Source organism: Meriones unguiculatus, chromosome X, assembly GCF_030254825.1.
Source record: "Meriones unguiculatus strain TT.TT164.6M chromosome X, Bangor_MerUng_6.1, whole genome shotgun sequence".
Lineage (NCBI taxonomy): Eukaryota > Metazoa > Chordata > Mammalia > Rodentia > Muridae > Meriones > Meriones unguiculatus.
Window position 1 is genome coordinate 138,225,242 of NC_083369.1, and position 12,495 is coordinate 138,237,736.

Here is a 12,495-nt window from a genome sequence, read left to right on the forward strand (position 1 = left end):
GACAAAAAAAAAACAACAACAAAAACAAAACAAAACAAAACAAAATTAAAAAAAAAAAAAACAACAGTATCAGTGAAAGGCAACTAGGACCTCATGCATTGGTGGTGTGATTGTAAATTGTACTTTCACCCTGGAAAGTCATTCAGTGCTCTTTTGAAGTGATTTTTATATCATTTTTACTTCGTTTGCTTATTTTTTCCCATTTTATTTGGCTTAAAGCCCACCTCTCTCCTTTTCTTTTTGCCTTTTTCCCAGTTTTGTTTTATTGAGACAGGGTTTCCTGTCGCTCAGGCTGCTATCGCGTTGACTAAGAACTTTGAACCCCTTTGATCATCCTTACCTCACCTCCTAAGTGCTGGGATTCCAGGCACATGCCACATGGCCTGTTGATGTGGTACTAGAGCTGGAACCCCAAATGGCCTGCCTTTTGGGAAAGCACTCTACCAAGCGAACACCATTCCTTTTGTATATCACTTTCACAAGACTCATTTGCTCCATCAGGCCTGCTCTTTCTTGGGATTTGGTGATATCATCACAGCTAGAGCAGCATCTGACCTAGAGCTGATAGATGTAGAAGATAGATTGCTAAGAGAATAAATGAATAACATTTGTTTCTGTACGTTAGTTTTTCAATGGATGTTGGCTCTCTGGAACATCTCAGAGTTGAGCCTTCGTTTAAGAATCTTTCCTACCTTAGCCAATTATACTTAAGAGTGCCTTCATGTGTCCTTTTTCTCTCTGCAAAACCTGTTTTAATACTGAAAGTTTGAATTTCCAAATAGCAATTTGCTGTTCCTCTCTTATGCCTTTTTTTCAGAAATTATATTAAACTGTATTATTTCCAAAAGCCTGTACAAGAGACTTTGGTGGAAGGATGACCAGTATATCTTTTTATCCTTCCTCCTTGGCTAAGTATTGTGCCATAAAAGAAGTCAGAGATTGCATCTAGAAATTTAGTTGAGGTGACTCAGTTCTGTACTGGGAGTCAACTTTTTCTTCTGGTTCTCCCTCATTGGCTTTTTAATATTTAATGTCATTCTTTGCTACCTTCTGAGCCCATCTGAGTGGAGTGAAGTTAGGGCAGGGTTGCAAAAAATAGTTGGTCTGTTGTGCTGTGAAGTAGGGTTAGTTGTACCATGCTCAAAGCACCTCATGTGATCGTGCTGGCCCTTGGCTGCCCATTCCTGTGTCTGAGATGACTGTTTCAAGGTTACCGCTCTGCGGTGACACGTATCAGTGCTGAGCAGTACAGTGGCTGTGGGGCACTCATGAAGCCACACCTGAGCTTAGTGACTGCGAATACTCCATTGTCTAATCACCAGCATTGAAACTGGTGCCTTTCAGGCCATAGGTGTCCTAGTGTTTGAGGGCCCTGGTCTGTATTTTCTTTGAACGTGTAAAGAGAAGAGATGAACCGAAGAAATGATGCCTTTTCTGTTTCCTTTCCTCGTTTTGTACAATTTAGGAGGTCCATCAGGAACGGATGGCGTTGGAAAGCCAACTGGAACAACTTCGCCCAGTCACAGTGTTGTGACACCCTCGAGGCTCCAGCGAAAGTGGATAACTTTGCCTGCCAAGATCTTTCTTTTGACTGTCTGAGCCCAGCTACTTGTCGTAGATGTCTGAATGTCAAGAGCTGTGAGCAGCACAACATAATCTATATGACTTTCTCTTTTGCACTTCAGTTGTGTATTTTACAGCGGTCTTAAAAAAAAAAAACAAAAACGTCTTCAACTGCACTTAAAAATGTTAATTATCAAAAAAAAATGTTAATTGTCAGCTATTTGGGAGGCTGAAGCGGAAGGGTCACCGGCTCAAGTGCATCTTGAGAAGCTTATTGAGACACTGTCTCAAATAACAAGGAAAAAGAGAGCTAGGGATACAGCTCAGTGGTAGAGTGCTTGCCTGATATGCAGGAAGCCCCCAGTTAAGTCCTAAGTACCATTTAAACATTAAACTTACCAGTGGCATTTATCTCCCATTTTAACCACGTTTAGATACTGCTCCTTATTAAAATTAGTCTCCTAGCAGATAATTCAGAGCATTATTTATTTAAAGAATTTATAATGACTACAGAACCTATGAAGGAAGTACTACCAGGATGCCCATTTTATTCTTGTGTGTATGTTACATATAGTAGGTTGGTTTCCTGAATATTGTGGATTCCAGCTGGATAGTCTTCGGTATGATGATAATAAAAAAAAACAAAAGCTGAAATACAATTAAAGCTTCAGATTTACACTGGCACTGCGCCCTACCCCTGTATGCCAAAACTGCTTCTCTAGTACAATTTTGATATTATATCAGCTATACATAATACATGACTATTGTTTTATATTAAATATCAGAATATTATTGGGTTTTTACACCTCTGTGAAGTAGAGATTTTTGGCCATGAACTGTTTAAGGTGGCCAATCTAGGCCATTAACCTAGATTACTTTTAATCTAAATTTTTGGGCAGGCAAAATCTACTTTAATTGCCTTGCCTGATCTTATTAAATAGTTGCCAGATCCCTATTTTATCCTGCACGGGAGAATATCTCTAAATGCATGAGCTTGGAAACCACCCAGGATTGCTATATATTTGGTATTGAACTCAGGTATCCAGGCTGAGAGGAGAAGGAAATAAGCTACTAACTCTCCCAACAATTCCTGGTTGTTGTTGTTGCTGTCATTTTTATTTTAGCCTGGATTTCAAATGTTTTGGGTCTGAAGACACAATGAAAGAATGTAATCTTCTCACCAGCTATATGACTACTTGTTTTCTGTAAAGTGTACCCTTGGGAAGTATTGGCTTTATGTACAGTTCAGGGGAACTCAGAGGACTCTAGTGGAAGTAATATAAAGTAAGCTCAAAGTGCAGAAGCCAGTATCCTGTAGAAATTTAGTAGTAAAGCCCAACTGAAAGTGGGAAATGACTGACCTATATGTTCATAGGGTCCCTGGTTCACTGATCCTCAACAGAGCATTCTGGTGTTAGCATTACTTCGAAAGACTTACAGCATGCCATACCGTCTTTTGTGTGTTTTGCTAACTTACTCATTCTTTGGATAGTGGAATGTGGTGTGCACAGGGTATTTTTTGAAATGTTTTTTTTTTAATTTATTTTTTTTATTATTAGTTACATTTTATTAACTCTGTATCCCAGCTATATCCCGCTCCCTCATTCCCTCCCAATCCCACCCTCCCTCCCTCATCTCCTCCCTGCCCCTTTCCAAATCCACAGATTGGGGAGGATCTCCTCCCCTTTCATCTGATCCTGTTTTATCTGGTATCTTCAGGACTGGCTGCAAAGTTCTCCTCTGTGGCCTAGCAGGGCTGCTCCTCCCTTGGGGGGGTGGGGAGGTCGGAGAGCCTGCCACTGAGTTCCTGTCATAGTTAGTCCCTGTTCCCCTTACTATGGGAAACCAATTGGTTACTGAGCTACCACAGGCTCCATCCGAGCAGAGGTTCTAGGTTATATCCATACATGGTCCTTGGTGAAGTGGTTTTGGGTAGATTTACAATATGTAAGATTAAGCTGTTGATTTTAATGGAGTTGAGAGCATTTAGTAAAAATAAGCATTTATCTAATACTTCCCTGTTCCTTTGGCAAGCTTTATCAGTAGCTGAACAACAGAAGAAAAGGGTTCAAACAGATGATGTTTTTCCAAAGAAAAACAAATTGTTGAATATCTTCCATGCATATTTAAGGATTTGAATCAGATTTGATTTGGAAAGTCCTGAAACTATTTCTGCATTTCTTTTTCTCCTTTGGCTGCCTTTCTTGTTGTTCTTGTGCGAAGGGCTTGGGAATGAGTTTAGCCCTCCTAAGATTATGAATGGGTCAGTGCAAATTCCTAGGTGACTCTTTTCTTCCATATGCCGGGATGTTGGGATGTGGGGGCTGTGACCAATTTTCAACAGTGTTATGACTGCAGATGTTTCACAGCATGCTCGGCCTTTGGTACAGTTGATACAGGAAAGACTAACGTGCACTTTATCTTAGAATCTTCCCGTGCATATGCACTTACTTGGGATCATACTTCATATCCACCAACCAGACATGCCCTAAGGAATGTTAGTCTATACTGAGCGTTTAAAAGCCCTGATATATTGTTTCTCCCATGAAGTAAATGACACAGGGAACAGGGTGAAGAGGTTGGAATTTTCTTTAGTCGGCCTTGTTTCCTGTCAGGGCGAAAACTTGCCCTTGACAGTCAAGGCCCTCTGAGTTTCCCAGCCTTACCGATTTATTTCTTGCAGTGCTGGGGATCAAACCCAGGACATCATTTGTTCTAGGCAAATGCTGGGCCACAACTTGAGCCTATCACCAATATTTTAACTTAGGCATTGCATTAAAACAAATACCAATAATACGTGCACATACACAAAGTATTCTTAACTGGGCTTAATTTTAATCAGTTTATTAGTTGCTTACAACTAGATTTTTAAAGGAAATATTTGTGTTTCTATCTAAATATACACTACTAAATACATATTATTTTGTGACTAGTATTCATCCTTTATCTCTGTGTTTTCTTAGGATGTGTACTTTTAGGGTTACAATGCCTGCTAATATTTTTGACAGCCTTTAATATGATATAGTAAGGCAAACACATTGAAATCACCTGTAAAGCTACTCTGGAATTAATCACCACCTACCACAAAAAGAAGCTTCTTTGAAGAGGGATGAGAGATGAGATTTTCTTGTTGTGCAGAATTCTACAGAATGAAGGTTAACCCTGCCTTGATTCATGGGGGTTTAATTGCCTTGAGGCTCAATGGTTTTCCTGCATGGGAATCTTCCAGTCTTCCAGATGAAAGCACAGTAGGAACTGATCGTGAGATTATTGGGGCCTTAACATTTCTTGTAAGTGGCATATAGTATTTGTCTGCCTTTCTATCCAGAGACCTAAAGCAAAGCCCAAGTGGTAAATAGCAAGACTGAATGTGTAATGTGACAATCAAGACAGATGTTTGCTCTAGCTGGAAAGATATAAGCACTTTATAAGTATCATACAAGTGTTTGGGACTAACTGAGAAAAAAAATCAGCTTAGCTGGAAGCTGTGCCCATGTACATGTTAGAGCTAGGTAGGGCCAATGTTTCTTTCCTCTAGCTGGCGTTGGAAAATCACATTCCTAAGAATTGTGGACTCTTGGCCAAAGAAATATATAGCTAGTGGTAGAGTTGGGATGCTAGCCTGATTTTATAGCTTCCAAGTTAGTCTTCTGTCAATTGTATGAATATATTAGAAAGCCTTTTCTATTTATCATGTTGAATTTCATTGACTTAATTGGTCTTTAAATATGAAACCATCTTCTAAGGAGTTTTAGGTCGAGACATTTCTCTAAGAGTTAATAAAAAATAAAATTTAAAGGGAAATAATGTTATTAAACTATTCTTTTAATGCCTCACCTTTGATGATGCAGTATGTTACTTTAAATCTTGGCAGAACTTTCAAAAGCTATTGCTTTGAACAGATTCCAGTCTCATATTCCTATTGGCATTTGCTTTCTTAAATAGACTACTGTGACAAAAATGAACTCAATATGTAGTAGCTTACAGTTTTTTCCAGTATATCGTTGGTTGCTTCGGTCACAAATGTTCCATTTTAGCACTTTTTAGGAATAAGTAATCAAAAACATGAACTTTTCTTTTGACTTCCTACCAATGTCTGAACTATTGTAAAATGTTTTACTTTAGCTGTGATTTTATTATATAGTATTTCTAAATATTTGTCTGTGTCCTGAATGGTCTCATAACTGTGTCCATAATGGATATATAATTAGAAGTTCACTTAGACGACGTTGATGTGATTCTTGCAATCAAGACAGACACTTGCAAATGTCTTATTCTAAGCAGTAGTTAGAAAGAACTTGATTATAGCATTAACACCTTAAATCTAAAACATTTGTTTTCACACAAACTATAGTCACACCTCTGACTAGACATCATCAGGAGAAAATTGTCTTAACAATCATAAAAGCAAGAATTTACCATCTCATCACAAGCACAATGCCCCATGTGATTGACAAGGAGGCTCACTAGGATGCGGTTTTAGCATTAAGGGTGTGAAGAAAATAGAATAGCGGCTAAAGAAATCTCTTCCCCTCTCCACACACTAAATACAACACTAATGCTTTTCTTTGCTCTTTCCAACGATTAATTCTGTTTCTAGTGTCCCCTTAAAATTCAGACTTCAACAGAACAGTTGAATTTCGACTTTAGTTACGGGTGTTACATTTTTTTGTGTGTGTGTCAGGACTCAGTGTCATTCAAGTTCCTAGTGAGAAGCAGAGATCTGGATGTGTGCAATCCTCAGCTTGCACATCTTGCTTCCCCTTTTGGCACAGCTGATATAGACAGCCCACCAGCACAGACAGGTTGGTCGCTGGTGCCAACTGAAATAAATATTTCTGTGGGCCATTTTGCTTTGCCCGTTTGCAAAGAGACATACATCTAATTATATGAACCTCCCAAGAATAGTAGACAGACTTTAAAAGCAATGCATGCAGATTCTGAGAGCTGTTGCCCAGCCCCAAACAGCCTTTCAGAGAAAGTCTTATAAATGTGCAGCCATTGTGTGATTATGAGCTGGGCAGCCCAGAGATAGTTAATTTTAGGTTTATAGGATTACTTTCTACTGCCTCTAAATACACATGGTGGTAAGGGATACATTAAAAGCACTGCAGATTGCAGCTGACAGTGCCCACTCTGTCTGCAGAAGCCTTGCTTTGCTGGCAACTATTGGAGAATGTTTAGTTTACATGGCTTGTGATTTCTCCTGTCTTGCTCCTAGCTAATGTCATGGCTGTGGGAAGTTATCCCCACTAGATTTATGACTCCGAAGACCAGAGGACAGCAGGCTTTTAAGAGGGCTTAAATTGGGATTCGAAGACTACATTGTGGAAACCCTCAGGTACCAGTCTGGGATGATAGGACTAGATCCTAAAGTTCTTGCAGAGTGCTCTGCCATGAGACTGAACACAGTACCCATCATGTGTCACTTTTATCAACTAAGTTGTAGTTTTTGTTTCAAATCAACTTGTGTGACAACTTTCACAGCACCTAACTTGGGAAGCAGGGATACCCTCTTCTTTAGAACTAGAGCTGCCATTCTTTTCATCTTCAGCACAAATTAGGTATTTAAGTGAGCCAGAGACAAAAAGAGCCATTTTAGTCTTCATAGTTATCGGCTAAGAGAGATAATGAGCTGACTATTTTCACCTCAAAGGTAAAAATGTAAATTATATTTTTTCACTACAGGTACATGTAACAGTAAAAAGTGTATCAGCAAAGTATATATTTGATGCTTTCTGTCTTTTCATGATATTGTGCCAACAAGTTGTGCTAATATTTAACTCAGCCAGATTCTCATTCATTTGCTAAGCATTGGGAACATTCTGTGTAATTACCTTAAACATAAATAAATCCCTGAGAGTGTCCTATAATTTGGATTGTGATTTGTAGACTCATGCTAACTTTACTGCCTCTTTTTCACACTTGTTGGAAAATCTGTGAAGAACATAGTAAGTTAAGGACTGCCAACTTGGAAAATGTACATCATGTGAAACTGGGGTGCTCCATTAAAATAAACGTATGATCACTAATGGTTTTGATAGCATCTTGGTGTCAACATTTTCTGGTTTCCATTTGGTCTCCTGTGCATGTGCACCTAAATTGTGAAAGGAGTTGGAGGGCCTTTGCATTGAAATCACAGTTTGAGGTTTGGTTAATTTGTCTTCCATCGCGGCAGGTTCTTCAATGTCTATGAACAGTAAGCACTTAGCGGCCATGGCACACCAGAGCAGACTCACTTTAAAGATCTGCTGACTTGAAACTGGACTTAGGGTGGAGCCAGGTTGCTTGCTTTACTTCCTCAGTGTTCTTTTCGTTTGTGAATATTCCTAAACTGGATATATGCCTGTAATCCCACCATTTTAGAGTCTGAGGCAGAAGGATTATAAATGATTATCCTTCTGAGGTCTAGAGTGAGTTAAAGGCCAGCTTAGATTATTGAGTGAAGCCATGTCTCAAAACCCAAAGTCAAAACAAAATAAATGAATAAATAAAACAATGACAAACAAAAACTGTTCCCATCATGGTGTTCTTAACTAAAAAGGGGAATGGATTGTCTTAGTTACTTTACTTCTTTGCTGTCATAAAATACCTTCACAGAAGCAATTTAAGAGAGAAAGGGTTTATTCCAGCTCACAATCCATCATAGCAGAGAATTCAGGGTGGCAGAATCTTGGAGCTGCTGGTCACATTACATCCATAGATGAATGTATGCTGCTATTCAGTTCCCTTTCACCATTTATACAGTTCAGGGTCCCATCCAGGCAATAGTGGCATCCATCCATATCCAAGGCTCTTCCCATTGCAATTAGTATAATCAAGATAATTCCATACAGGCTTGCCCAGAGACCTGTTTCCCAGGTAATTCTCAGTTCTTTCAAGTTAACAGTACTAACCATCAAAGGAGTGATAAAGCAGTCATCCCCAAATCCTGACCAAATACTCTTGTACCTCAGCTGCAACTTCTTACCTTTAAAATGTGTATTATTTTGGCAGACACAAGTCTCATATTGTCTGGAGACTTTTTATTATTTTCTGCTGTGTTATAGTGTCCATCTGTTATAGTTTGGACATGTATTAAAGGCTGGATCCCAGACTTGGTTATTATTTCAGAATATTCTGAGGACTTTAGGAAGGACCACAAACTTGAGGATTGTCCCAGGCCCCTCTCAGTCTCCCTGTTTTCTGCTTGCTGTCAGGTGAGCTGTTTTATCATTCTCTCCCTTCCCTTCCCTGAAGCACTTTAATGTCTGTAACCATTGTTAGGTCTCAAACCTCAGACAAATATCTGTAGTGTCCATTAACATAGCAAAGCAGACCTGGTCATGAGGTTCCCCAGCATCCCTTAGTCTTTACTGTCACAGGGCCTTCCTGGCTGGCATACCCTGCCCCCACATCTGAACTCACCAGCCCAGGTATTGGCTCATCTTCCCTCCTTGCAGATCCCCTGACCCCTGTATAACTCAGCCATTTTTGGCTTATTATGCCCAGATCTTAAGGTCCAAAAGACCACCAGGAGCCAAACCACATGTGCAAGAGCAAAGAGCTTTATTTGGGCTTAAGCTTGGTCTCTCCATCATCATCAACACCGTGGATCAGAGAGGAGAGCCTGGAGCAGCTGCATGACCGGGTTTTTATTTGGGGTTTGAAGAAGGACTGGAATTCTCAGCTTAGCAGTTATAAAATTGGATGACACTCAGCAAGGGCAAGCTTGTTACAAAGTGATTGACTAACATAACATTGAGCAAGCTATCTATAGGCCTCAGGAAAGTTAGGTATTTTTCTGTGGAATGAAATGTTCTACTACAAGGTCAGTGGACTGCCCAGCACAAATGCCCCACCCTAAGATACCTTCCCATTCTTGTGGTTATCCTCAAGTTGTTCCTTGGGCAGGAAAACTTATGACCTTGTTCCTAGAATTTGTGACCCTAGTTCCTAGTTCCTGGAACTGATGACTTTTTTTGAACGGTGTGTGTGTGTCATGCCTGGTCCTGGCCCCTGTTGGTTGGCACCCCCCCTTCCTTTGTCTTCCCTCTCATGGCCCAGCTCAGGGTCATGCTCACTCTGGACTCTCCCAGAATTTCCTGCTCTGAATGTGTTCTCCCTTTTAAAATCTACAATAGACTTCCTCCACCATACCTTGGAGCAGTCATGTCCTTCATTTTTTATTTATTTTCTTGTCATTCAACCATGAATCAAAATATATCTTTCTTCTGTTTATCTAAGACATATAGCCACAGTGATGGAAGTTTACTACATTGTTCATGAATTTGTTCTGTCTGCTGACCCACTGTCTAGAGATAATTTACTGCACAACCAAGTGCTGGCTCAGGAGTTAGAAATGAGACTAAGATGATAAACTTGTTGCTTCAAGAAGCTCACAGATCACTAGGATGGAGAACTATAGATGAGGTGAAGTGGAATATGCTGTGTTAGGGTAGGCTAACTGTAGATACTGTGAAGGCATAAACCACCTTGAGTTTAGATTAAAGCTATTTTCAACATTGAAGAGAAAATGTATGTCATTGTTCATAGTGCTAATATTCAGGGAGTAATTTATGATTTCCCCCATTTCCTGCTCTCTATAAAGGGAATATTTTACTCAAAGACTGCAAACTAGTATTTTTAACATGATCTACACCCGAGAAGTCAATTCATTCTACATATTCTAGTATGTGTTCAGGCAAAGTACCAGAATCTAAGATACATGTATCTTAATTAGGGTTTTATTGCTGTGAAGAGACCACTGCAACTCTTACAAATGAAAACATTTAATTGGGGCTTACTCATAGGTTCAGAGGTTTAGTCCATTATCAGCATGGCAGAAAGTATGGCACTATGCAGGCAGAATGATGCTGGAGGAGCCAAAAGTTCTACACCTGTATCCACAGGAAGAAGAGAGACACTGGGTTTGGCTTGAACATCTGAAAACCTCAAAGCCCACCCCCAGTGACACACTTCTTCCAACAAGGCCACACCTATTCCAACAAGGCCACACTCCCCAATAGTGCCAGTACCTATGGATCATTTTTATTCAAACCACCACAATAATAAACCTTTTCTACGCAGAAATCTTATGGGACAATGTGAGGTTTATTTTGTTTCATCTTGGACTCCTTTACAAAGGTGGTGGTATTAGGGACTCTGTGATGACTGAAGACTGTAGAGCTCATTTTTTTTTTTTTTTGTCAAGAAGATTATCAAAGTGCAAAATAAAATGCTGGGAAATAAATTTGAAATATTGTTATGTTTGAATAAGAGTGCACAGTGATTTTATTTAACAATTTGAAGAAATCCCCAAGCCTGTCCCAGAAATTGCTCCAAGTAGAATGTCTCCATGGTCCAAGAACCCTGTTGTATTGTTTTCCAGCTGTGAGATGTTGTAGGATTTTGGACAGTGGTATTACAGGCACCTGAGGGGTATTTCCCTTATAGCATTTTCACTTTAAACAGAGAAGGAGAGGTATTAGATTGTACTCCACAGAGACCTTCCTTTGCTTTCCCTGAAGTTCTCTTAGCAGATTGGGTAGAAGGGATTGGCACAGAAACTAGAAAATTTTAACAATCCAACTGTGAGGATTCTGTGGCATCATCAGTAGAAACAGCCAGAGTAGTTGTTTACAGCATAGACCAGCAAGAATGTTTTGGAGAGAGGAGTATGTGATCACTCATGTTTGGAATTATGGAAGACTTCATGTTGTTAAGAGCAGCTGGATTTTAGTCTGTATCATTGCTTTTAAGTTTTCTAAAAGGAATGTACCTCCTATTCTTATATCTTGGGCTGACTGCTTCCATCTTTGGTACAGCATTATAGAACAGATGACAAGCCTTCACTCCTGTATTGGACTTAATCAAAACTACAAGGCTGAAGGAAAGCCAAAGAGAAGAAAGGTAATGCTTGTGGAATGGAATAAAAAAGCAAACAAATTAAATACAGACACAGAGAACTGTGATGCAGGTTCTTTGATATTCAAATGAAATTGGCTTGAACTTCAACCCACGCATGTTGAGAGCCTGTATCCTGGTCTCCCTGGCGTTTCTGTGACACAGATGATGGTGGAGAGATTATTGTTTTTGTCCCTGTTGCTTTTGTCTCCAAGAGGCAGCCTAAGAATTAGTTTCATAGACTGATTAACTACCTCTACCCCACACATTCTAAACATTAGGCATTTGTGTGTATGTGAAGGATGAGGCAAAACAGAAAAGAGGCAGAAGCATTTACAGAATATTTAGAGAAATAAGAACTTTGAACTAATATATGTACAGGTTAATCACACTGTACAACTCCAGAGGACATTGTTCATGTTGTAATCTATATGAAAGATACTTCTTAGATGCAGTAGGCTTCCCTGTGTATCTGTGCTGCGCAGTTTACTCTGAACCTTACTGAAGTGTACCCCGTTTCCCTGCCTGCATATCTACTGTTCTGATAATGCTGGCTGAGGGAAGGTGGGAACTTTGGTGGTCCTGCCTGCACTCAGTGCCTCTGCCCCTAGACATATCTCCTTGACCACCTTGTTTCTACCATAGTTCTAGTCCAATAGTTCTCTGCTGGGTTTAACCTGCTTCTGGCTTCCCCAGGAGACATCTGGCAATGTTTAGAGATGGTTTTAGTTGTCATAACCAAGGGGTGCTACAGCATATAGTGGATATAGGGTGGGGATTTGTTAAACATCCTACCATGCACAGGAGAATAACAACAAACAATGACCTGGCCCCAAATGTCAGCAGTGTTGAAATTGAGAAATCCTGTTCAGAGGATCCCATTGAACTTCTCTCTATTTTCCTCTATTATCTATAGCATATTAGCCCCATCCTCACCACGGCTGTGGATACAGCTCCAACAAGTGAAAGCTACATTAAAAGGGTACGTTAAATGAGTTCGTTAATTAACATATAAATGAGTGAAACGAATCGGATAAAATGAAAAGC

The 12,495-nt window shown here is 39.8% G+C and overlaps 1 protein-coding gene across 7 annotated transcripts in view; it reads left to right on the forward strand.

Annotated features, from left to right (window-relative positions):
• Positions 1-7,609, forward strand: part of Reps2 (RALBP1 associated Eps domain containing 2) — a 262,097-nt gene extending 254,488 nt beyond the window's left edge. For all 7 annotated transcript variants that reach the window (XM_060375348.1, XM_060375347.1, XM_060375351.1 and 4 more), the window contains one exon: positions 1,466-7,609. In XM_060375348.1, the coding sequence (XP_060231331.1) occupies positions 1,466-1,534 (69 nt within the window). In that variant the 3' untranslated portion in view covers positions 1,535-7,609. The remainder of the gene's footprint in view (positions 1-1,465) is intronic.
• The last annotated feature ends 4,886 nt before the right edge of the window (positions 7,610-12,495 follow it).